Below are 26009 nucleotides of genomic sequence, written 5' to 3'. Positions count from 1 at the left end.
TTACAAAGTCAGTGTTAAAAATTCGAAAATTGCAATTTTTTTACAAATGCATCATTTGGGGGGCATATTTTTTGTACATCACTTCTGATATTGAAAGAAATGCACCCTATATTTTATTTAGCTGCTTGTCCCATGTTCGGAAATACCCCTGCTTTGGCCATATATGGTTCCTTGGCCGCGTGGTAGGACTCAGAAGGAGAGGAGCGCCATTTGGCTTTCAGGGCAGAACAGTACCCCCACCCCCACAAGTGACCCCATTTATATACCGCACCCCTACAAGTTATTGGCTGGACCAGGGACCTCTCTGATTGGTCCTTGGTCGGCTGGCAGTATAACACATCTGTCTGTGACAGTTAAGGCTCCTGATGGATATATCCGCCATGTTGTGGGAATAAGCACCCGCTCATGGCGAATATATCCATTACTGCTGCGGCTGGGTAGCTCAGTGTGTCCGCTAATGACTGCTGGCGGAAAATCCGCCGCTATGAGTGGACGCACAAAGCTACCCAGCCGCAGCAGCGAGCTCATTACCGTGACTGCTGCATAATGTGTAGGATCACGTGGCGGACATCCGCAGCATATTACATGCTGCGGATGTCCGCCAATGCGATCCTACACATTATGCTTTTTTTTTTTATTAGATTTATTTAATAAATGTATTTTTAATATATATATATATTTTTACACTTTTATTACATTTTTATTTATTTTTACACTTTTATTTTATTTATTTATTTTTACACTTTTTAATGCTTTGGAATACTTAGTATTCCAAAGCATTGCAGTTATATGCTGCCTGCCAGTTTTTACTAGCAGGCAGCATATTTCACTAGCAGGCAATACCCAGGGCAGACCTGGGGGTCTTTGTAGGACCCCTGGCTGCCCAAGTATGCAGCAGCACCCCGCGATGATCCGGGGTGCTGCAGGAGAGACAGAGGGAGCCCCCTCCCTCTGTCAGAACTCCTTACAGCACGCGGTCACTTCTGACCGCGGCTGTAAGGGTTAAACTGCCGGGAGTGAAGTGAACTTCACTCCTGGCAGTGCGGCAGGCCCCGGCCAGCCGCGCATTACACACAGCACCCCGCGATCGCGATGCGGGGTGCTGCAGAGGAGACAGAGGGAGCTCCCTCCCTCTGTCATAACACTTACAGCCCGAGGTCACTTCCGACCGCAGCTGTAAGGGTTAAAACTGCCGGGACCGAAGTTTACTTCGGTCCTGGCAGTGCAGCAGGGTCCCGGCTGTGTGATACAACAGAGTCCCTTCCGCGATCTCGTGGGTGCACTGGGCAGCACCCATGAGAAGAATGGACGAGTATAGACGCCCAGGTGCGGGAACGCCCGCCAACCTGGATGTCTATACTCGTTCATGGTCGTTATCGGGTTAATTGCGAATATCGCATATTCGTGAATTCACGAATATTGCGAATATAGCACTATATATTCCAAATTGCAAATATTCGCTTTTTTCCCCGCATATGTGAATATTCGCATATTCCTTCTTTTCACTTGTGGGCCAATTAGAATGATGCAAATACACTTGTCAGAGGTTATCAACAACATCCCTAGCAACCGATAGTAAAGTTGCCCCCCCCCCTCCTCACTGTTTTCTTCATCGAATAGTGAATATTCACATATGCGAATATAATGAAAACGTGAAATTTGCGATGTTGTGCTTTCTACTTTGACTTTTCATTGTGTTGCATATGGGGAATCCTTTCCTTTGTTTTTTGCATTATTGGACTGAGCACATGTGGAAACAGTTGTTGCTTTGGCCATTTTATTTTCTGTAGATGGTAAAAAAAATTCTATGCCTGTTCTTGCCCAGTGAATTGTCTAAACTATTGTAAGTGTAGGGTCACATGACCTTATCGGGTGTCTGTGAACTGGAGCTTTGTGTAGTTTTTAAATTGCTGTGTATGAAATTGGTTTAGTGATGTGCAATCTATTATATACATGCTATCTTAATATTTCTGGTGTACTGCTGTTTAAATATGGGGACTGGTCTTACACCTAAAGGGGTTCTCCACCATAAGGGGATATTAGTACGTACCTTCCAGACAGTAATGGACATGCTTAGTAGTGTTGAGTGGCATAGGCCATATTCGAATTCCCGAATATTCGCGAATATATGGACGAATATTCGTCATATATTCACGAATATTCGCATATTCGTAATATTCTCGTTTTATTTTGGCATATGCGCAAATTCGCGTATGCGAAAATTAACATATGCAAAAATTAGCATATCCAAAAATTAGCATATCCAAAATTAGCATAAGCAAAAATTCGCACACCAGTCTCACACAGTAGTATTAGAGCCTTCTTTACACCACACAAGCTGGAAGCAGAGTGGGATGATCACTGTGATGTGTACTGTGAAAAAATAAAAAAAAAATAAAATGAATATTCGTAATTACGAATATATAGCGCTATATTCGCGAATTCGCGAATATGCGATATTCGTGAATAAAATTCGTATTGCGAATATTCGCGAGCAACACTAGTGCTTGTCTTGGGGCTAAGTGGTTATGTTGTGAGATTACCATAATGCTGTAGCTATCTTTTTGTTAATGGGCTATTTCCTGTTGGAGTTGGATCCCTTAACCCCTTAAGGACCAAGCGTTTTTCAGTTTCTGCACTTTCATTTTTTGCTCCTTACATTTTTAAAATCATAACCCTTTCAATTTTGCACCTAAAAATCCATATAATGTTTTTTTTTTTTTTGTACCACCAATTCTACTTTGTAATGACATCAGTCATTTTACCCAAAAATCAATGGCAAAACGTGAAAAAAATCATTGTGCGACAAAATTGAAGAAAAAAAAAATGTTGTCACTTTTGGGGGCTTCCGTTTCTACGCAGTAAATTTTTCGGTAAAAATGACACCTTATCTTTATTCTGTTGGTCCATACGGTTATAATGATGCCCAACTTATATGAGTTTGATTTTGTTTTACTTCTGGAAAAAATCATAACTGCATGCACGAAAATTAATAAGTTTAAAATTGTCATCTTCTGACCCCTATAACTTTTATTTTTCCACGAACGGGGTGGTATGAGGGCTCATTTTTTTGCACCGTGATCTGAAGTTTTTATTGGTACCAATTTTGTTTTGATCAGACTTTTTTTTATTGCTTTTTATTCATTTTTTTATGGTATAAAAAGTGACCAAAAATATGCCATTTGTTTTTATTTTTATTTACACACTTTTTTTTAAATGGGAAAAGGGGGGATTCTGATTTTTATTAGGGAATGGGTTAAATCACATTTATTAACTTTTTTCAAAACTTTTTTTTATGCAGTGCGATTTCACCGCGGCAGTCCCGAACAGCTCAGCTGAGCTAACCGGCAGTGTATTCTCCCGTTTTAGACGCTGCAAACAACTTTGATTGTGGCATCTGTCAGGCCCAAGGCCTGATTATGGATACATACATGTGTTTTATAATTGTATCTGTGTATAAACTAAGACCTGGGGGTGAGGGTCATTCAGACTGTGTGTTTGTGTATTGCAGTCAATTGGGGTCTGTCTGCTCTTTTGAAGTCAAAGGCCCTTTGAAGCAGCAGGATGTAAAGAGTCTCCTGCTGCTTATCTGAGATAAGAGATGCCCCCACCTGGTGGGATCATAGGGGAGGGGGGGGGGGGGGGAGGATGAAGGTTTTCCCCTCCAGATAGGGCATTATAAAAACTGAGATACTGGTCAGGGGACAAGCGGACAAGACCATCCTAAGAACAGCTGGAACCTCACTGTCATGGACGGCTATATCATCATGCTGTAAGAACTTCATCTTTTGTTTTCTGAACTTGCCTTGCTAAACTCTTTTATAAATTCTTATACCTGTATGTCATTTGTTATTTTTTATGCGTAGCACTGTGATATCTTTTATCAGATTAAATGTTTAATTAATCAGCTCTGGTCTTTGATCTCTAAATATATGAGCTCACCTTTCTGAAGGAAGCTCTGGTGAAACACGTTTATCTAAGGGTTAATTTGGTGACTTGCTGGGACTAGTAGTGGATACCCAGAGGTCTGGCAGCTTTAACCCTTGCACCATCACACTCTCTCTAGCGTCTGGACCGATAGGGTGTGATCGTGACAGCATCTAAAGGGTTAATACTGGCCATCAGCCCCATCGGCGATGTCCTGTATTAGCCGCGGGTCCCCATAGCAACCGGGACCCCGCAGATATGCTTCTGAGCGCGCTTCACAGATTGGCCGGCCAAGAACGTAAATATACGTCTGTGGTCGTTAAAGGGGTACTCCACTCCTAGACATCTTATCCCATATTCAAAGGATAGGGGATAAGATGTCAGATCGCCGCGGTGCCGCTGCTGGGGAGCCCCGGGATCCCCGCTGCGGCACTGCGCTATCATTACAGCACAGAGCGAGTTCGCTCTGCACGTATTGATGCGCAATACAGGGGCCGGAGCATCGTTACGTCACGGCTCCGCCCCTCGTGACGTCACGGCCCGCCCCTTTCAATACAAGTCTATGGGAGGGGGTGCAGCGGTCGTCATGCCCCCTGCCATAGACTTGCATTAAGGGGACAGGCCGTGATGTCATGAGGGGCGGAGCCATGACGTCATGTGCCTCTGTCCCCTGTATCGCCCGTCATTACGCACAGAGTGAACTCGCTCTGTGCTGTAATGATAGTGCAGCGCCACAGCGGCGATCCCGGGGCTCCCCAGCAGCGGCACCGTGGCGATCTGACATCTTATCCCCTCTCCTTTGGATAGGGGATAAGATGTCTAGGGGCGAAGTACCCATTTAAGGGGTTATACTTCAAATCCCATGATTCCTTGTTTGTAAGTGTGAGGTCCCTTTTCTCCCTCCCACACATCAGCCAACCCACCCCTTGAAACCCACCTGTGCTCCTTTCATTGCAATAGACAAGAGGCAATAGCAGGATGCCTCCACCTGTTGCAAAAACAGAATGATCTCCCTCCCACCTAACGGTTTCTGCACCCATTGAAACAAATACAGGCTCCCTCTGAACACCTGACTGGTGATGTAATGTCTTGGGCTGCACTGCAACCTGGGAAAACCTGAAACAACACTTATTTTGTATGCTGATAAAAATAAACTTTGAGGCAAAAATCACAAAGGAATTGCGAGACCGCCATGAAACACAGGTAGAGCCACTATATTATGAACTACACTAACTTTAAAGCCCCTGTAGCATAGTCAAATAAAAAAAAAAATCCTGGAATATCCCTTTAATATAGTGGTTCCTACCCTTCTTGTGTCAACTATAAATACACACATAGCAAAATTAATAGGGGACAGCACTTAAAGGGGTACTCTGGCCCTAAGACATCTTATCCCCCTATAAGATGTCTGATCCCAGGGGTCCCGCCGCTGGGGACCCCTGCTAATATTGCATGCAGCACCCTCCTCTGGGAGTCTGCCGGGTCACGACTATGGGGCCGGAGTATCATGACGTCATGACTCCACTCCTGTAGTCGTGACCCGGCAGACTCCGAGGCTGCTGCGTTCAGCTCCCAGAGATGGGTGCTATATGCAAGATAGCGGGGGTCCCCAGCGGTGGGACCCCCGTGATCAGACATCTTATCCCCCTATACTTTGGATAGGGGATAAGATGTCTTAGGGCCGGAGTACACCTTTAACTGAATGTTTTTAGCCCCTTCATTTTAGCAATTTGTGGGGTTCTTAGTGGCCGGACTTCCGTCAATGAAAACTTTTCTTAGTTCCCCTATAAATACTAATATTGTAGTTTTTTCAAATTGTTTTTTATGCACTGATAACTTGTGACCACATGGTGGCAGTAAAGGATGGAAAATAAAATATTAATTTACTTTTAAGTGACACTTCACTATCGAGTATACATGTGCTAGGTTGGATTCATTTGGCTGTAATATGGGCTCACTTATTATTTGGGGATTTAAAGGGGTATTCCAGGCAAAACCTTTTTTTATATATATCAACTGGCTCCGGAAAGTTAAACAGATTTGTAAATTACTTCTTTAAAAAAATCTTAATCCTTCCAATAGTTATTAGCTTCTGAAGTTTTCTGTGTAACTGCTCAATGATGATGTCACGTCCCGGGAGCTGTGCATGATGGGAGAATATCCCCATAGGAACTGCACAGCTCCCGGGACGTGAGTCATCAGAGAGCAGATAGACAGAAAACAACAACTCAACTTCAGAAGCTAATAACTATTGGAAGGATTAAGATTTTTTAATAGAAGTAATTTACACATCTGTTTAACTTTCCGGAGCCAGTTGATATATAAAAAAAAGTTTTGGCCTGGAATACCCCTTTAAGTTTTGTCAAGAAGCGCTGGAGGTCCCAGAAGGATAAAATGCTATGACGATCTAAAAGCACACTTAGCTAGTAGTTATTTAATACATTTTTATTAAATAAATATTCATTGACAGAAATAGTGTAACATGAGTTGCATCACATATGTGCCAAATGTTTTCTTTCCAACTCAGAATAAATCCCATGCTTTTCAGTTCTGCAAAAAAACAGCATGCATTCACAAATGTCCAGCAGGGACATGTTATGGGATACATTGGCATCCCTTTCTTTGGGTTGCAAAAATTTACTGTTATAAAATGTAAAGTAATTTACCTTTATTTAAAGGGGCACTCCTGGAGAATTTATTTTTCATTTCTCTAATAAAGTTATTTAGCTATATATACATTTATAAAATGGGTGGCAGCAGTAAGAGCAAACATGGGGCTCCCAACTGCCATCAATGGCTGTGTCGGAAACTGCAGGACTGCTCTTGCAATAGCCCCGGCAATATACTTATTTGTTTGAACCTTGCCTTAATTATAGAACTTTAACTGTTGATGTTTAGGGTCATGGCAGGTTAGGGAAAAGTAACAGAGGCATGGGGGTCGCCCTTTCTAGAGCGGGTGCACCAGCTACGTGCCAGACAGCCAGGGATTAAAACTGGCCTGGGGTAAGTGCAATTCTGCTTTTTGATTATTATTATGTATTATAGGGTGAAGTGTGGCGGTGTGGACACAGTTGGTGGAAAAACAACAATCCTTGGGCTGCTCAAATCCCATACAGTAAGATGTAGCAACAAAGGTAGAAGTTTTGGGAGGCATCTGGTAGGAGTTTTGGGAAACACTCATCATGGAATGTGTTAAAATATGAGCTATTACCTGCTTTACCTGCTTTATGTGATTTAGCAAAAATAAAGGAAAAGTATTTTTTAACTCATTCCATGATGAGTGCTTCACAATACACTTTACCTTCTCAATGAATATACACCCGACTACCAAAAAGTTTTGGATATTGTGATACCCAAGACAAGGTGTTACAATGGCTTTAGCACCTTTAAATATGAATTCATGTCATTGACCCGGAAGGGATACAGTGTGTGGCAGTGTTATATTAAGGGGGAACAGTGTCTAACAGGGTTTTGTTTAGGGGGCACCCTATCTGGCAGGGCTATATTCGGGGAAACACTGTGTGACAGGGGTATATTCAGAGAGTACAGTGTGTGGCAGTATTATATTAAGAGGGCACAGTATCTGGTAGGGTTATATTCAGATGGTACAGTGTGTGGCAGTGTTATATTCCGAGGGTATAGTTACTCTCATTAATAAAATAAGTTTACACCCATCTAACAAGTAACTGAATAGTCAGAAAAACTCTAAACCCACAAATCTAGGGAATGGAAGGGCATTATAAGGTACTGTAAAAGGTGTGTGACGGGGGCACCCTAAGCTATTTAACCCCTTCACGACCTATGACGTACCGCTATGTCATGGGTTGGGTGAGGGGAATATGACGCAGGCCCACGGGTCGGGTCTGCATCTTAACCGGCAGATCTCCGCTGCCATCAGTGGCTGACATCTGCCAGTAATGACAGACATCGGACAACACTGTAAAAAAACATATTTGGTATCGCAGCGTGCATAATTGTCTGAACTATGAAATTATTATGTTCCTGATGCTGCACGGTAAAAGGCATAAACGCCCAAAATTTTCAACCGACAAAATTGGTAATTTTTGGTCACATCACGTCCCAGAAAAAAACATAATAAAAAAAGTCATATATATGCAAAGGTGTAACCATTAAAAAGTTATAGGGGTCAGAACATGGCAATGAACAAACTTTTTATTTCTTTTTCAATCTTCTTTCTTTTTTTTCTTAAAACAAAATAAAAATTACCCAAGTTTGGTGTCATTGGAATCGTACTGACTGATACAATAAAGATAGTGTGTCACAAGATATTGTGAACCCTGAAAAAATTATTTCCCCCTTAAAATTTTGCAATTCCATATTTTTTTAAATTTTGCCTTACACATATTATTTTTCTGGCTCCGTAATACATTATATGATCAAATAAAGTGTGCCAATGAAAAGTAAAACTTGCCCCTCAAAAAAGAAGCCCTAATACAACTTTGTCAGTGGAAAAATAAAAAAGTTATGGGTCTTAAATGTGAAGAGCAAAAAAAAATGCTGGGTCATGAAGGGGTTAATGATAGCAAAATCTTTTTTGGGGCTTGGCCACAGATTCTGTTTGAGGAGAAATTGGATTATAGTACTATATTTTAGAGATCACGGCATCTGCAGCATCGCAGTCACTAAATTGGATGATCGGATCGCCCGCAGCGCTGCCGCAGCGATCCGATCATCCAGCACGGCAGACGGAGGTCCCCTCACCTGCCTCCGCTGTCTTCCTGGAGTCTTCTGCTCTGATCTGCCTTCCCGCAGACCAGAGCAGAAGATGACCGATAACACTGATCAGTGCTATGTCCTATACATAGCACTGAACAGGATTATTGAATTATTGCAACAAAGAGTCCCCTATGGGGACCATTAAAGTGTAAAAATAAAAGTAAAAAAAAAAGTACAAAAATTAAGTAAAAAATTGTGAAAAAAACCCTCCCCCAATAAAAACGTAAATTGTCCCATTTTCCCTATTTCACCCCCAAATTTTTTTTATAAAAAATGGATAAAAAGTTTTACATAAGCAAATATGGTATCAATAAAAAGTACAGATCATGGCGCAAAAAATTAGCCCTCATACCGCCGCTTATACGGAAAAATGAAAAAGTTATAGGGGGATTTTAAACATACTAATTTGGTTAAAAAGGTAGCGATTTTTTTTAAGAGCAACAGTAATAGAAAAGTATGTTATCATGGGTATCATTTTAATCGCATTGACCCATTTTTACCGTAAATTGTACGGCGTGAAAACAAAACCTTCCAAAATTAGCAAAATTGCGGTTTTCTTTTTAACTTCCCCACACAAATAGTATTTTTTGGGTTGCGCCATACATTTTATGGTAAAGTGAGTGATGGCATTACATCGGACAACTGGTAAAGCAAAAAACAAGCCCCCATACAAGTCTGTGGATAAAAATATAAAAGAGTTATGATTTTTTGAAGGCGAGGAGGAAAAACCGAAAACGTAAAAATAAAAATGCCTGCGTCCTTAAGGCCCAAATGGGCTGAGTCCTTAAAGGGGTTACTCTGGTAGAAAAAAATAATAATAATCAACTGGTGCCAGAAAGTTAAACAGATTGTAAATTACTTCTATGAAATAAATCTTCATCCTTCCAGTACTTATGAGCTGCTGTATGCTACACAAAAAGTTCTTTTCTTTTTGAATATCTTTTCTGACTAATGTGCTCTCTGCTGATACCTCTGTCCATTTTAGGAACTGTCCAGAGTACAAGCAAATCCCCATAGCAAACCTTTTCTGCTCTGGACAGTTCCTGACATGGACAGAGGTGCCAGCAGACAGTAATAATTACTGTATTTATCGGCGTATAACACGCATTTTTTAAACTAAAATTTGAAGCTAAAAGTATATCTTTCTGGCTCTACAGAAGCTGTTGCGGTTCAATGATTTAAATCAACTCCTTTAAATCATGTAACTGCAGCGGCATCTGCAGGGCCAGAGTTCCGCCACCGCCAGCTTCCCATGTCCCTCCTCATCCCCGGCTTTTATATTTACCTATCAGCACGCTCCTGCAGGCTCTGGCGGTGTCCTACGCTATCGCTTTGAGCTGCGCACTGACGAGTGACATCCTCAACGCGACGTAACTCGTCAATGCACAGTGACAGTGCAGGAGTGCGCCAATAGGTAAATATAAAAGCAGGGGGTGAGGAGGGACATGGGAATCGGGCGGCGATTGGACTCTGGCACCGCAGAAGCCATTGCAGTTACATGATTTAAAGCATCTGCTTTAAACCTTTGAACCGCAGCGGCTTCTGCGGGGCCAGAAAGATTTATCGGGGTATACACGCATGTACACGCACCTTCATTTTACAAGGTTATTTGGGCACCATACCTTTTTTACCCAAATTTCCTTGGAAAAATGAGGGTGCGTGATATAGGCGGGTGCGTGTTATACCCTGATAAATACGGTATACAACTTCCTTTGTAGTATACAGCAGCCGATAAGTACCGGAAGGAATAAGATTTTTTTTATAGAAGTAATTTACAACCCTGTTTAACTTTCTGGCACCAGTTGATTAAAAAAAAAAAAATTCCATGGGAGTACCCCTTTAATGTTAAAGAGGTCTTAGTTGTACTAACCCCTAAACATATAGGAAATTGTTAAAGGACAACTGCAGCAAAAAACACTTATCCCCTATCCACAGGATAGGGGATAAGTGTTTGATCGCAGGGGGCCGACCGCAGGGACCCCCCCGCGATCTCCTAAACGGGGCCCCGGCATTAGTGCTCAGTGTGAGCGCTAATGCACGTAGCATCAACCTGAGACGTCAACGGTTACGTCCCCTCCCCATACAGTTCTATGGGAGAGGCGGAGAAGCATGAACGCTGACTCCCCGTCTCTCCCATAGGTACATGGAGGAGGTGTGTCGTCCGCCGCATCATGCTGCGGCAGAGCCTTGGCCCCGTGCAGGAGATCGCGGGGAGTCCCAGCGTTCGGACCCCCCACGATGAAACACTTATCCCCTATACTGTGGATAGGGGGTAAGTGTGTTCCGCTGCAGATGTCCTTTAAGTATCTGTAAACAAGTTAAAAAAAAATTCTATTTAGCCCTATCTCAGTTATAACTATTTCTAGATAACCATGTGGCCTCTTTTACAATTTCACAAGGATTGTCCCAGATTTCCCAGTGCCCTAAATAGTAACTCTGCCTAGTGATGTACAGTGATCCCTCAACTTACAATGGCCTCAACATACAATAGTTTCAACATACAATGTTTTTTTTCTGGACCATTGTGATTGGAAACCAGACTCAACATACAATGTACAGACAGTCCAGATCTGTGAGACATTTCCCAACTGGAGAAACTGACCAATCAGAATGGGCATTTTACTGGTAAAACCCTTGTATTACTGAAGTGCATGCACTGACTGGCTTTCTGGTAGCGCCCCCTAAAGTACAGGGAGGAACTACAAGTTCTGTACTACTCCTTACCTGTGCCAGGGTTACCTGCTCCTTTGGACACCAAGTAAGGGCGGCTCCATTTGGGACACTGTGTACTGTATAGGACCTTGAAGAAGCTCCTGTCCTCTACATAAACCATTGTTTCCCAACCAAGGTGCCTCCAGCTGTTGCAAAACTACAACTCCCAGCATGCCCGGACAGCCGTTGGCTGTCCGGGCATGCTGGGAGTTGTAGTTTTGCAACAGCTGGAGGCACCCTGGTTGGGAAAACACTGACATAGACAGTGATTTACAGCTCCCAGCAGATCTTTCTTACTTTTATATCTAAGGACTTGTTTTATTTATATTAGTTATCAACTTATTTGTCTTTATTGTCTTTGGTGGTTTCAGAACCAATTACCAGGTTTCCATAGAGTTCTGGTCTCAACATACAATGGTTTCAACATACAATGGTCGTCCCGGGAACCGATTAATATTGTAACTTGAGGGACCGCTTTAGTGATACACTTTTCTCCAGCCATAACACTGCATCTCACAAACTCCAAATAATGGACAAGGAATGAAAATATTCGGCAACAATCCGTCTATTTATATGTGGATGAAACCTTGGCCCCGCTCCACAGACGTTTCAGTGATACCAGTTATTCCCTTATGGCCAGGGCAGCAGAATAAGTGTTTGGATGAATGTTCAAGTTAGGAAAAACTGAGATTTTCTCATACATCCCCCTGTTTATCCAAGGGAGGGTGGGAGGATGCTGGAAGAAGAGGACTCAGTGCAAGAGAAGAAGCAACAGGTAACCAGTGCGGGAAGACTAGACTGCAACCAGCCAACCAGCAGTGCCACAGGTAACAACTTCCCAATCATAGAAATATTGGACTAATATATATATATATATATATATATATATATATATATATATATATAATTCCAATGACGCAGCACTCCAAAAAAAAGGTGCATTTATTCACACATGTCTCAATACAGCAACGTTTCTGCTCCTATGGAGCCATTTTCAAGCCTTGAAAATGGCTCCATAGGAGCAGAAACGTTGCTGTATTGAGACATGTGTGAATAAATGTACCTTTTTTTTGGAGTGCTGCGTCATTGGAATTTTTGTCTATGAAGAACCCTGATCAGGTTTAGACGCTGGCACCCGTACTTGGTTAACTAGAGCTGTGCTGCAACTTTTTCTTTTTACTATATATATATATATATATATATATATATATATATATATATCTTACATTTATACTTTTACCCTGTTTGCAATCGTTTTTATACTTCACTATCCATATATATGCCATATCTGCACAGGGCTTACATATAATTTAGATCTTTGTAAGCCTTGCTTTGCATTATTATGTATTTAACAAAATGCAATAAGATTACCTGCAGTCCTATATGAAACCATAGACCGCACATTGTAATGCTGCAAAAAAAAAAAAAAAAACGAGCTCTACTGCCTATCTCTTTTGATCATACGTCATGCGGTATTGTTATTATGTCAGTACAAAATATCCTACGTACAATATTACATGTATTATGATGCATTCTATATTTGTATTATATTTTCTTATCGTTTGCATTATTTAGTGTCAGAATCGCATACTAGAGGGCATCATGAAGCTGCTTTTTATTGGTTTATGTTTCACCTGTATTCTACTGGGTACATTTCTTGGTAAGTCTAAAAAAAAAAACTAATTCTATATTTCATACTCAGATACAGCCAAGTTATTACTGTTATTTATTTTTCCCAACCAGTGCGGCTCCAGCTGTTGCAAAACTACAACTCCCAGCATGGCCGGACAGCCGAAGGTTGTAGTTTTGCAACAGCTGGAGCCACACTGGTTGGAATACACTGCCCTAACTACTAAATAAGTGTACATCTTTATATACCAGTGGTCTTCAACCTGCGGACCTCCAGATGTTGCAAAACTACAACTCCCAGCATGCCCGGACAGCCGAAGGTTGTAGTTTTGCAACAGCTGGAGCCACACTGGTTGGAATACACTGCCCTAACTACTAAATAAGGGTACATCTTTATATACCAGTGGTTGTCAACCTGCGGGCCTCCAGATGTTGCAAAACTACATCTCCCAGCATGCCCGGACAGCCGATGGCTGTCCGGGCATGCTGGGAGTTGTAGTTTTGCAACATCTGGAGGTCCGCAGGTTGAAGACCACTGTTATATACCGATCAATAGTCACCTCCCTGCAAGTCAAACCTTTGTTGACACCGCTTTATACACATATCTTAGATATACTCTACTTTTACCCCATCAATAGCCATCTCCCTGCAAGTTGAACCTTTCTTGACACTGCAAACCCTTCAACTTTTATGTGTAGATTTTTAAAGGGGTACTCTGGAGGAAAAAAAAAATATTTTCGAATAAACTGGTGTCAGTAAGTTATAAAAATTTGTATATTACTTTTATTTCAAAATCTTAACCCTTTCAGTACTTATTAGCTGCTGTATGCTCCAAAGGAAGTTGTGACGTCCTTTTGAGTCTGACCTCAGTGCTCTCTGCTGACACCTCTGTCTGCCTCTCCTATTCTGGACAATTCCTGACACAGACAGAGATGGCAGCAGATGCACTGTGGTCAGACTGGAAAGAAATACCAACTTCCTCTGGAGCATACAGCAGCTGATAAGTACTGGAAGGGTTAAGATTTTGAAATAGACATCATTTACAAATCTATATAACTTTCTGGCACCAATTGATTTGAAAACATTTTTTTCCATCCAGAGTACCCCTTCAATGCCTTGTTTATGTGTAAATTGTTATAGTAGATCCATTACATCTGACCTGTTTATAGAGCTAATCATTAATACAACTCAGTGGCGTAGCGTGGGTTGTCAGCACCTGGGGCAAGGCAAGTAATTTGCGCCCCCCTAACCAGTGGATTTTAGCACTCGAGTCTCTTCCACTAGATTAGTTAAAGAAACCCTTACCCCCTAAGCACATGTATTGTTTGTTATGAAAATACTGATGTAATTAAAGTAAAATGCATCTAAATACAAGTTTATTTTCAAACACTTTATTGAGTGCGAACATACATTACACATTCTCCACATTTTCAGCAGGTCTATGAATACAAATCTACAAATGTAGTAACCTAGCATGGGCCGCGCTATTATATGTCGTCTCACAACCATCGTAAACGACAAAAAGTATCAAGAACAAAAACTAAACATCAAAATGGAACCATACCCTGGAGATGATCCAAGGCACATGACTTTGGGTATTATAAGTAAGCGGCATATGTCAGGGGGGCTTTATATGTGCATTATATGGGCACATGACAGGGGGCCCCTGTCATGTGCCCCCACATATATTGCCCCCTGACATGTGCCCCTCACATATAATGCCCCCCTGTCATGTGCCCCCACATATATTGCCCCCTGACATGTGCCCCTCACATATAATGCCCCCCTGTCATGTGCCCCCACATATATTGCCCCCTGACATGTGCCCCTCACATATAATGCCCCCCTGTCATGTGCCCCCACATATATTGCCCCCTGACATGTGCCCCTCACATATAATGCCCCCCTGTCCTGTGCCCCCACATATATTGCCCCTTGACATGTGCTCCTCACATATAATGCCCCCCTGACATGTGCCCCCACATATATTGCCCCCTGACATGTGCTCCTCACATATAATGCCCCCCTGACATGTGCCCCCACATATATTGCCCCCTGACATGTGCCCCTCACATATAATGCCCCCTGTCATGTGCCCCCACATATAATGCCCCCGTGACATGTGACCCTGACTTATAATGTCCCCTGTCCTGTGCCCCTCACATATAATGCCCCATGTCTTGTGCCCCTCACATATAATGCCCCCCTGACATGTGCCCCTCACATATAATGCTCCCTGAGGGGGCAGGACAGGGGGCATTATATGTGAAGGGCACATGTCAGGGGGGGCATTATATGTGAGGGGCACAGGACATGGGGTATTATATATGAGGGGCACATGATAGGGGGGGGTCCTGTCATGTGCCCCCCACATATAATGCCCCCCTGACATGTGCCCCTTACTCATCATTTGCCCCTCTCACTTATAATTTGCTCCCCCCTCCCCTTTCTCACGCCCGTCACCTTTCTCCCACGCTGCGGCTGCTCCATTCCTGCAGTCAGTGAGAGCCGCGGGGACGTGATCTCCGGGCGCCGGCGCGATGATGTGATGTTTTGGAATGGAGCAGCCGCGACGTGTGATAGCAAGGTGACGGGCGTGAGAAAGGGGTGGTGGAGCGGGACAGCCGACAGCTCCCGCTCCACCATGCTATAGTTCAGGAAGAGGGGCAACAATCTCGGGGGGAGGGCATTTGACCCGGTGGCTCGGATCGGACAGCCAGCACTGCAGAGAGAGTGAGTGAGCCAGGCAGGGGCAGAGAGCTGCGAGTGCGCCCCCCCAGAGAGCTGCGAGCATGCCCCCCAGATATTGCGCCCGGTGCCCCCCCCCCTGCACCCCCCACGCTACGCCTCTGATAAAACTACTAAAGCATTGTGTAAACCGAGACTGGAAAGTAGCTAGTTAATAGCAGGAAATTACAAAGCTTATATTGAGGTGATTGTCCAGCCTAGAAATAGATCTCAGTAAATGCAGAAGTTGGATTGACATTGCGGGGCCCCCCTTCGCTATAGGTCCTACATAACAGAGCTCCTGGTCACCCAGCTCTGTAGGAAATTACAGAAAGCTCCATTTACTTAAAGGGGAACTCCAGTGAAAAGTTTTCAGATCAACTGGTGCCATGAAGTTAAACAGATTTGTAAATTACTTCTATTTAAAAATCTTAACCCTTGCAGTACTTATCAGCTGCTGTATACTACAGAGAAATTTGTGAAGTTCTTTACAGTCTGACCACAGTGCTCTCTACTGACACCTCTGTCCTTGTCAGGAACTGTCCAGAGCAGGAGTGATTTTCTATGGGTATATGCTTCTAATCTTGACAGTTCCTGACATGGACAGAGGTGTCAGCAGAGAGCACTGTTGTCAGACTGAAAAGAACTTCACAATTTTCTCTGTAGTATACAGCAGCTGATAAGTACTGGAAGGATTAAGATTTTGAAATAGAAGTAATTTACTAATATTTTTAACTTTCTGGCACCAGTTGATTTGAAAACATTTGTTTTCCACTTGTTTCCATCGGAGTTCCCCTTTAAATGGGCCCCATTGCAATATCCTGCACAGTACCCCTTAGTGCTGGAGTAACTTCTTTCTCAGGATCATCAGAAATCCGAAAGGTTGGCATGTGATGTCATAGCCTGGGTAATACCCCTGTCATATCGATTTGTTATTATTATTGTTAATATATTTAGGATTCTGGTAAAGTCTTAAAAATCTGTCCTCTAGGTGACTTGTTATTTAAAGGGATTGTCTCAAGATCAAAAGTTATCTCCTATTGGCAGGACAGGGGATAACTAGCTGAGAGGTGAAGGTCCTAACAATAGTCCCTAGATCCTGGAGGTCAAGTGTTTCCAGAATGAATGGAGTGACAACAGGCAAGAATGGCCAATGCTCCAATCATTCTTTATGGGGTTTTAGAACTTTGCAGAGCACTGAATGTTCAAGACACTTGACCTTCATTCTCGGGATCTGTGGGGGTCACGATGGACGGACCCTCACCTATCAGATAGTTCTACCATATCATGTGGATACAAGCTAACTTTTGATCTTGAGATAACTTCATCAACTATATACACTGAATGTTAACGTAAAATATAAACTCCAATAAACCTATTGGGGGAGATTTATCAAAACCTGTCCAGAGGTAACGTTGCAGAGTTGCCCATAGCAACCAATCAGATTGCTACTTTCATTTTTGAAAAGGTCTCTGAAAAATGGAAGATGCGATCTGATTGGTTGCTATTAGGGATCGACCGATATTGATTTTTTAGGGCCGATACCGATAATCTGTGAACTTTGAGGCCAATAGCCGATAACCTATACCGATAGTCCGGTATAAATTATCGGCTAACCCCCCCCCCCCCCCCCAGCCCTGCAGAAGCCGCTGCAGATCAATGATTTAAAGAGGGCGCTTTAAATCAATGAACTGCAGCGGCTTTTGAGGGGCCAGAGACCGCTGCCGCCACCCGCTTCTTTCCCCCTGCCTGTCCTCGGGTCCTCCCTAGTTCAACCACCTAGTCCAACCTCCCTGCTGCCCCCCCTCCCACCTATCCTCTGGCCAGAGACCGCCGCCACCCGCTTCTCCCCCTGCCGGTCCTGAGTCCAACCACCGCCGCTGCCCCATTGCCTCCCCATCCCCGGTTTTATAATTACCTGTTCCGCGGTCCGCGCTACTTCTGGCTCCGGCGGCGTCCTGAGCTGTCACTGTGCGCACTGATAATGACGTCGCTTTGAGGATGTCACTCGTCATTGCGCAGCGCACAGCAACAGCGCAGGACGCAGCAGGAGCCAGAAGTAGCGCGGACCGCGGAACAGGTAATTATAAAACCGGGGATGGGGGAGGCAATGGGGCAGCGGTCTCTATTCCGGGGAGGCAGGGCGGGGCATTATACCGATACCGATAATGTCCAAAATCGTGAATATCAGCCGATAATATCGGCCAAACCGATAATCGGTCGATCCCTATTTGCTATGGGCAACTTTTTCTCTGGACAGGTATTGATAAATCTCCCCGATTGTGCCTAATATTCTGTGATTAAAAAAAGAAAAAAAACTCTTCATGGCTTTACAGCAGTGTTTCCCTACCAGGGTGCCTCCAGCTGCTGCAAAACTACAACTCTCAGCATGCCCGGACAGCCGTTTTGCAACAGCTGGAGGCACCCTGGTTGGGAAACACTGCTTTACAGACTGGAAATAGCACAGTCTCCCATCCCCCAAATAAAACAGCAGAAGGAATTGGAGCTCAGCAGGGGGTGTGTGCCTCTGTGAACGCATCCAATGTATTCACCCTCTCCGGGTTGTCAGACCGAATTCTAATCTTTGCCCCAGTCAAGGAATGTGATTTGGCAGAGAACACTGACAGGTCTGCTCCCATGTGGTGGGTAAGTGCCACGCAGCCAGAGGACACAGGGCCCTATTGTACGGGACACAGCCCAGGGCTGTTAGGAATTCCTGCTGACATTAGGATTCTACTCACACTTGGTGCTGTATGAAAGTCTCTATTGTCCGTCATCTCACATACCATTTCCTTATTTATTTTCAGATGCCAGACCTGTGTACGAGGAGGACGGTAAAGACATTTTTATTTTTTTTTAGTTTGTAAACATTCTGATTAACCCTTTAGTATAAGTAACATTCTAACTTCCATAGTAATACCAGCTCTCATAAAAATCGGATAAGGGAATTTCATATACGGTAGCAGAGAAATGAAAGGGAAAGTATACTTGTCTCTTAAGAAAAATAATAATAAATAAATAAACAACTTTTTACATATCCTAGATTTAGATCTGTGAGATCTGTGATCTGTGATCAATTGGCTCCAGAAAGTTAAACAGATTTGTAAATTACTTCTATTAAAAAATCGTAATCCTTTCAGTACCTATGAGCTGCTGAAGTTGAGTGGTTCTTTTCTGTCTAAGTGCTCTCTGATGACACGTGTCTCGGGAACCGCCCAGTTTAGAAGCAAATCCCCTTAGCAAACCTCTTCTACTCTGTGCAGTTCCTGAGACAAGCAGAGATGTCAGCAGAGAGCACTGTTGCCAGACAGAAAACAACAACTCCTGGAATACTCCTTTAATATTTCTCTACAACATATCAAACATTTTCTTAAATGGTACCTATATATTTAAAGCTCCCGGGCAATCATGTATCATGTAGCCTGAGACTTTCTGTGAGATGCAATCAGAGAATGGATTTCTGGAATTTCTGGAAGTCCCATAGACTTTAAATGGGACTTCTGGAAAACATCCTCTGATTGCATCAGTCTGGGTCTAGACTGAACATATCCTGGCACCAGAGATTGTGATAGGTACCCTTACAGAATTTAGATAAAAAGTGATGTTATACATGGAAAATTATTATTATTATTATTATTATTTTTTACCATGTATGGGATACGTTGATATCGGCAGTGATGGTGAAGATATGACGTTTGAAACGTGTCCCAGCTGGCCCATAAGTAGTCCCCTGGGAGGGAGCCATCCTCTTCTAGTCCCGTCTTCTCTTGCTGTAATCACACCCTTCATCGTCTGACAGTCCGGGCATGGCTCGTGTCAGCAATCTGCTTCATTTGCTTAGGTAGCAGAGTAGTGATGAGGGCTGTCAATCATGAGGGGGCATGATTACAGCCAGAGAAGACGGGACTAGAAGAGGATGGCTCCACACCCATAGGTCTACTTACAGAGGGGTGATTAGTGGCACTTGCCCTGCTGAAACCATCAATCAAGATAACAGAGGTCCCTTGTCCCCCTGAGTAAATAAATGAGACTTCAAAAATATAAGGGACCCCCATTGACGTGATCGGTAGGAGTCTTACAGGCTGTACCACCACCTAGTAAAAATACTTATGTCATATCTTGTGGATAGGGGATAAGCCTTAATCATTAAATAACTCCTGTAAGGTAAATCATAACTCAAGACATTGACCCTGATTTATTATTGTAAACCCGACATGTTCTGTTGGGTTGTGCACCAGATTCTGGCAAATTGCACCAGAAATTCTGTCTGCGCCAAAATTTGTGCCAGAATTGAAGAAAACCCAACTAATTCTCCATTTTACGTGGCCATCGAAAAGGGGCATGTCCCCAACGTTTTCACAAAAACCCAACATATTTACTAAGGTTTCCACAGAAAATGTGGTGGATTTCAGCTGAGGAAAACCCCACAGATCAGAGCATGTGTAAAAAAAAGAAAAATGTAGGGAAAAGTGCAAAATGTGGGAAAACCTTAGTAAATACCGAAGAAAAAAATTGTAGGGAATTAAAACCCACAAAGAAACCCACACTCCACTCTTAGTAAATGAGGGCCATTATCTATACACGGCAGTAGTCATTCGGATATGATCACACAAAGAAGGAACTACCAATTATAAACGTGATACTTTCCTGTTACAAAAGCTTCGATTGGGATGTGCATAGAGAGGAAAGTAAATGCTATAGAAATATCTAAATGCCTTCTGCTACTAGGCTACTACCGAGGTGGCAGTACTTGTTTGCCTCCCTGCCTTCTCTTTATTCCATTTAGGAGAGCGTCCTCGCTCAACTAGGGGGAATACATTATGCCTGTCCGCCATTTATTTTTTTGTTTGTTTTGGGCCAAAACATTTAGTGCATGGATTATCCTGTATTTGATGCATCAAAATTTACGCTACTTTTTAGCCAACCCGTTATTTTGGGCTAAAAACATGACTCACCAACCAAAGAAAATCTCCAAGCTTAGCTTTATACACACATTCATTCCTACAATAACAACATTGAAGTCCTAAGTTTTCATACACCTTAGCCATATTTATTTACAAAGATTTATTTCTGCTTATATTTCTTTCCTGACATTTTAATGTTTCTTTCCTGACAAAGTTTACTGACGGGTTGGTCAGTATTTGGCCAAATATTTTGGGTTGCCTTCCACAAGTTCACAATAATCTTTTTACATTTTGGCCCATTCTTTCTGCCAAAACTGGTATTTTAGGATCTGTTGTATAGGCTTCCTTGCTTACACATACCTCTACAGTTCTGCCCATACATTTTCTAAAAGATAAAGGTCAGGGCTTTGTGATGGCCACTCCGTTACCTTCACTTGCTTGTCCTTAAAGAGGACCCGTGGTCAACCTCCCCAAAAATTAAACTGCATTACATTAAATAACATAGGGTGCCCTGAACACCTTTTATTTTATTTTTTACAGTTTCTTGATGCACCCTTTAATGGCTTCTAAAGCCATAAGATCATTTTCCAGACTATTTTAAGGCACAGTCATCTTAGTGTATGTAAAATTCTGACCACTGGAATTTTTGTATATAGTGTCATGCATAAAATAGAGATCCTAAACAACTTGCTAAAACTATAATTTGTGGACATGGGATCTGTGGAGGAGATATGAATATATATATATATATATATATATATATATATATATATATATATATATGTAGAAAAACAGCAGCACTCCAGGATATAAGTGAATAATGTGTGGCTTTATTCACTAAAACATCAGAGATTGCGACGTTTCAGCCTTCTCACAAGGCCTTTGTCAAGCCGGCTTGACAAAGGCCTTGTGAGAAGGCTGAAACGTCGCAATCTCTGATGTTTTGGTGAATAAAGCCACACATTATTCACTTATATCCTGGAGTGCTGCTGTTTCTCTACATATACTTTTGGGACTTGGGACCGAGTCAACCAGCTAGCACCACAGTCAACCCGGTTGTGCTGCCCGCTTTTCTTTTCTCTCTCTCTCTCTCTCTCTCTCTCTCTCTCTCTCTCTCTCTCTCTCTCTCTCTCTCTCTCTCTCTCTCTCTCTCTCTCTCTCTCTATCTATCTATCTATCTATCTATCTATCTATCTATCTATCTATCTATCTATCTATCTATCTATCTATCTATCTATCTATCTATCTATCTATCTATCTATCTATCTATCTATCTATCTATCTATCTATCTATCTATCTATCTATCTATCTATCTATCTATCTATCTATCTATCTATCTATCTATCTATCTATCTATCTATCTATCTATCTATCTATCTATCTATCTATCTATCTATCTATCTATCTATCTATCTATCTATCTATCTATCTATCTATCTATCTATCTATCTATCTATCTATCTATCTATCTATCTATCTATCTATCTATCTATCTATCTATCTATCTATCTATCTATCTATCTATCTATCTATCTATCTATCTATCTATCTATCTATCTATCTATCTATCTATCTATCTATCTATCTATCTATCTATCTATCTATCTATCTATCTATCTATCTATCTATCTATCTATCTATCTATCTATCTATCTATCTATCTATCTATCTATCTATCTATCTATCTATCTATCTATCTATCTATCTATCTATCTATCTATCTATCTATCTATCTATCTATCTATCTATCTATCTTTATTTATTTTTTATTATTTTTATTTTTTTATTGCCTTTATCCTAAGTGTCATAAAAACCCTTGTGTAATGCACAACTCTCTAAGGACCTGTTTTTTGCATTACATATTGGGGGGGGGGGGGGGGGGGGTAATTAACTATGTCTTTGCTTTAAAAAATTTGGAGCATCTTTGGCGCTTCTGTGTCAGGTTCCAGTTTTTGCTGGTGAGTCATGTTTTCAGCTCAAAATGACAGGTTGGCTGAAAAGTGGTGCAAATTTTGGTGCATCAAGTACAGGATACCCCATGTGCTAAATGTTTCGCCCAAAACAAACCAAAAAAATGTCTAACAGTTTCACCTATTTCCTCTGTGTTTCGTTTTTGGAGGGTTCTACACACATAAATAGTTACATCCAGTCTACAATTAATAATATATTGTTAGAGTGAAATGTATTTAAAGGGATACTCCACTGCTAGACATCTTATCCCCTATCCAAAGATGATGTCTGATCGCGGTGGTGACATCACAGCCACGCCCCCTCATGACATCACACCATGCCCCCTCCATTCATGTCTATGGGAGGGGGGGGTATCAGCCAATACGCCCCCTCCCATAGACATAATGGAGGGGGTGTGGTGTGACGTCACGAAGGGCGTGTCTGTAACATCACCATCATGGCCTCCGGCTTTGAGCGTTCTGAACAAAATGAGTACCCCTTTCATTCTGTGTTCAGTAATCCAGAGCATAGTAGCATACGTTGTAGTTTGTGTTACCTTTCAATTTTAGAAAATTGAATGTATAGTTTTCTATGGACCTCTGATAATCCAAAAGATATGGGATATCTATATTCTCAATATGTATTATATATTTATTATATTAATTATGCTAATTAGGGGACAGTTACATATCCCCAAAGATGATGATAATGACATTGACTATAATACATTTCCATACTAACTGATGTTCTTTTTAGACCCCTATCTAGAGGCTCCTGCTCATCCCTACTGGCCCTTCTCTACCTCGGACTTCTGGCAATATGTAGAACATTTCCGCTCAATGGGTGCATATGAGAATATCAATGACCTAGCTCGCACGTTCTTTGCTCACTACCCTATTGGAGATACTTTGGGATACACAAGCCGCGATCATGATCATTAGAAGCGAGATAGTATTCTGCATCGCCTAGCTGTATATACTAAAGCCCCACACCTCTAAGGAATGATACGCCAGTTCTATCTATGCAAATACGGTGACATGAAGGTTTCAGACTGGAGGAAATCCCTGCATTATTACTGTCCTGCAGAAAGGAAAAGAAGATACAAGAATATATAGAAATATATGCTGTAAACACAACTCGTCTACCTATGTCATATTTATAATCAATAAAGGATGGCTACGACTTGTCCTCCTCATTGTGTTTGTAGATATCACAGAAGTTCTTTACTATCTAGCTGGGCCATGTCAGACTGGTTGCCAGGGACACACTACCTAACAACCAGTCATTCAAATTGTTGCCATGGGGCAGCATATTCCTAGTCACTAAATACACAGTAGTGCCAATTTACCGTATGTGCCAAGAAAGCAGTCAGAGTACACTGCAAACATATTTGGTTTTCATTTAATGTTTTTTTTTTTTTAAACATGGGCGCCTATATGTAATGGTTGGGGCTAAGGGCTTGTGTACACTGAGGAAATTTATAAAGAAATTTCCTTGCTGAATTTCCAGGAATCGATGAATATTTCCAGCGTAATTTTAGTGTGGTTAGCCACGGTGAATGGCGGGAACACGAGATGCAGCGGTGTAGGTGGATGGAGCAGATGGTATTAACCCCAGGGGCAAGGTATTATTAACCCCTAATGATGTTTGTGACACCAGAGTGGTTTTAGGGTATCGGGAACCACCCAAACGATATCTCCGCTATCCCAATGGCTAGACAGTGAAATGAGAGTCCACGACCAGGTTATGGTTTAACGGGGGCTTTACTGAGGTCAGAGAGTTGTTATAGTCTCTACAGCTCGGCCAGAATCCAAGAGAGGTGGCCAGGAACACAGAATGACCTTGCAGCTTGCTGGGACCAATTATACTGTAATGGACTTTAGATCATTGACTTTAGGCTTAACTGGACTGTAGGTAGCGACAGCAGACATAGACTTGACTTACTGGAAGTGACGGCAGATTTGAGGCCTTCCAGGTAGCTGGACACTAGCACTGAGACATCTGGTCTTACTGTACCCCAGTAGGAAGAGAAAAGACCGATTGCAGCACCTCCCTTCCTTATAAAGGGGGCTGAACTAGAAGCCCATAGGTCGAGCTGCGGATCATGTGTTAAGCTTGTGCTCTCTGGGTAACATGTGATAACATCATGTGACCTCCACAGGTGCCCCTTAAGGACCCATGATGTACCGATACGTCATGAGTCCACTCTCATTCTATAGTCATAGACAGTCATAGTGGGTCGGGCCCGGCCTCTAACAATGGCCGGGACCCGTGGCTAATAGCATGCGGCACTGATCGCGGTGCCGCGTGCTATTAACCCTTTAGACACGACGTTCAAAGTTGATCGCCGCGTCTAAAGAAAAAGTAAATAATTGCTGGTTAGCTTAGGGGGCTGTTCGGGATGTATGTGGCGAAATCGCTGCATTCCGAACAGCTGTGAGACAGCAGGAGGGTCCCTTACCTTGCCTACTGGTGTCCGATCGCCGAATGACTGCTCAGTGCCTGAGATCCAGGCATGAGCAGTCAAGCGACAGAATCATTGATCAATGGTTTCCTATGAGAAACCATTGATCAATGTAAAAGATCAGTGTGTGCAGTGTTATAGGTCCCTATGGGAGCTATAACATTGCAATTAAAGAGTGAAAAAAAGTGAATAAAGATCATTTAACCCCTTCCCTAATAAAAGTTTGAATCACTCCCCTTTTCCCATTTAAAAAAGAAAACTGTGTAAATAAAAATAAACATATGTGGTATCGCCACGTTTGGAAATGTCCGAATTATAAAAATATAGTGTTAATTAAACGGCACGGTCAATGCGCAAAAAAATTCCAAAGTCTAAAATAGTGTATTTTTGGTCACTTTTTATATCATGTAAAAATGAATAAAAATAAGTCCTATCCGATCAATAAGTACTATCAATACAAAAATGGTACCGCTAAAAAATTCAGATCACGGCGCAAAAAATTAGCCCTCATACCGCCCCATATGCAGAAAAATAAAAAAAAGTTATAGGGGTCAGAAGATGACAATTTTTAACGTATACATTTTCCTGCATGTAGTTATGATTTTTTTTTCCAGAAGTACGACAAAATCAAACCTATATAAGTAGGGTATCATTTTAATCATATGGACCTACAGAATAAAGAGAAGGTGTCATTTTTACCGAAAAATTTACTGTGTAGAAACGGAAGCCCCAAAAGTAAAAAAATTGTGTTTTTTTTTTACAATTTTGTCTCACAATGATTTTTTTTTCCGTTTCGCTGTACATTTTTGGGTAAAATGACTGATTACAAAGAAGAGCAAAAAAGTCTCTCCAGGAGACGGTTTTTACCTCACCTGTTACCTCAGGCTCAGCAGGGATTCCGGCTATTTTGTAACCCGTGCATTGGGTTGATATGCAAGTTTAATACTTGCTCTAAGGT

General features: G+C 42.1%; 1 protein-coding gene and 1 long non-coding RNA gene across 4 annotated transcripts in view; one reads left to right on the top strand and one right to left on the bottom strand.

Annotated features, from left to right (window-relative positions):
- LOC130361503 (uncharacterized) overlaps positions 1-26009 on the bottom strand; it is a 58355-nt gene that overhangs the window by 23076 nt on the left and 9270 nt on the right. For 2 of the 3 annotated variants that reach the window (XR_008891032.1, XR_008891031.1), the window contains exon 2: positions 18474-18548. The exons of the other annotated variant lie outside the window; for it this stretch is intronic. This is a non-coding gene — a long non-coding RNA (uncharacterized LOC130361503). The remainder of the gene's footprint in view (positions 1-18473; positions 18549-26009) is intronic. 3 annotated transcript variants of the gene reach the window in all.
- OTOS (otospiralin) lies at positions 11977-23764 on the top strand. The gene is made up of 4 exons (XM_056564552.1): positions 11977-12203; positions 12952-13036; positions 18540-18566; positions 23344-23764. The coding sequence occupies exons 2-4, from the start codon at positions 12979-12981 to the stop codon at positions 23526-23528; spliced, it is 270 nt and encodes an 89-aa protein (XP_056420527.1). The 5' UTR covers positions 11977-12203; positions 12952-12978; the 3' UTR covers positions 23529-23764.

Source organism: Hyla sarda, chromosome 3 (assembly GCF_029499605.1).
Source record: "Hyla sarda isolate aHylSar1 chromosome 3, aHylSar1.hap1, whole genome shotgun sequence".
NCBI classification, from domain to species: domain Eukaryota; kingdom Metazoa; phylum Chordata; class Amphibia; order Anura; family Hylidae; genus Hyla; species Hyla sarda.
The sequence above is the reverse complement of the archived record's forward strand: the minus strand, read 5'-3'. Positions and strand labels throughout refer to the sequence as shown.

Coding starts and splice junctions, on each gene's coding strand:
- OTOS (XM_056564552.1), top strand. CDS start 12,979: ATGAAGCTGCTTTTTATTGGTTTATGTTTCACCTGTATTCTACTGGGT. Junction 13,037..18,539: donor TCTACTGGGTACATTTCTTG/GTAAGTCTAAAA, acceptor ATTTATTTTCAG/ATGCCAGACCTGTGTACGAG. Junction 18,567..23,343: donor ACCTGTGTACGAGGAGGACG/GTAAAGACATTT, acceptor TGTTCTTTTTAG/ACCCCTATCTAGAGGCTCCT.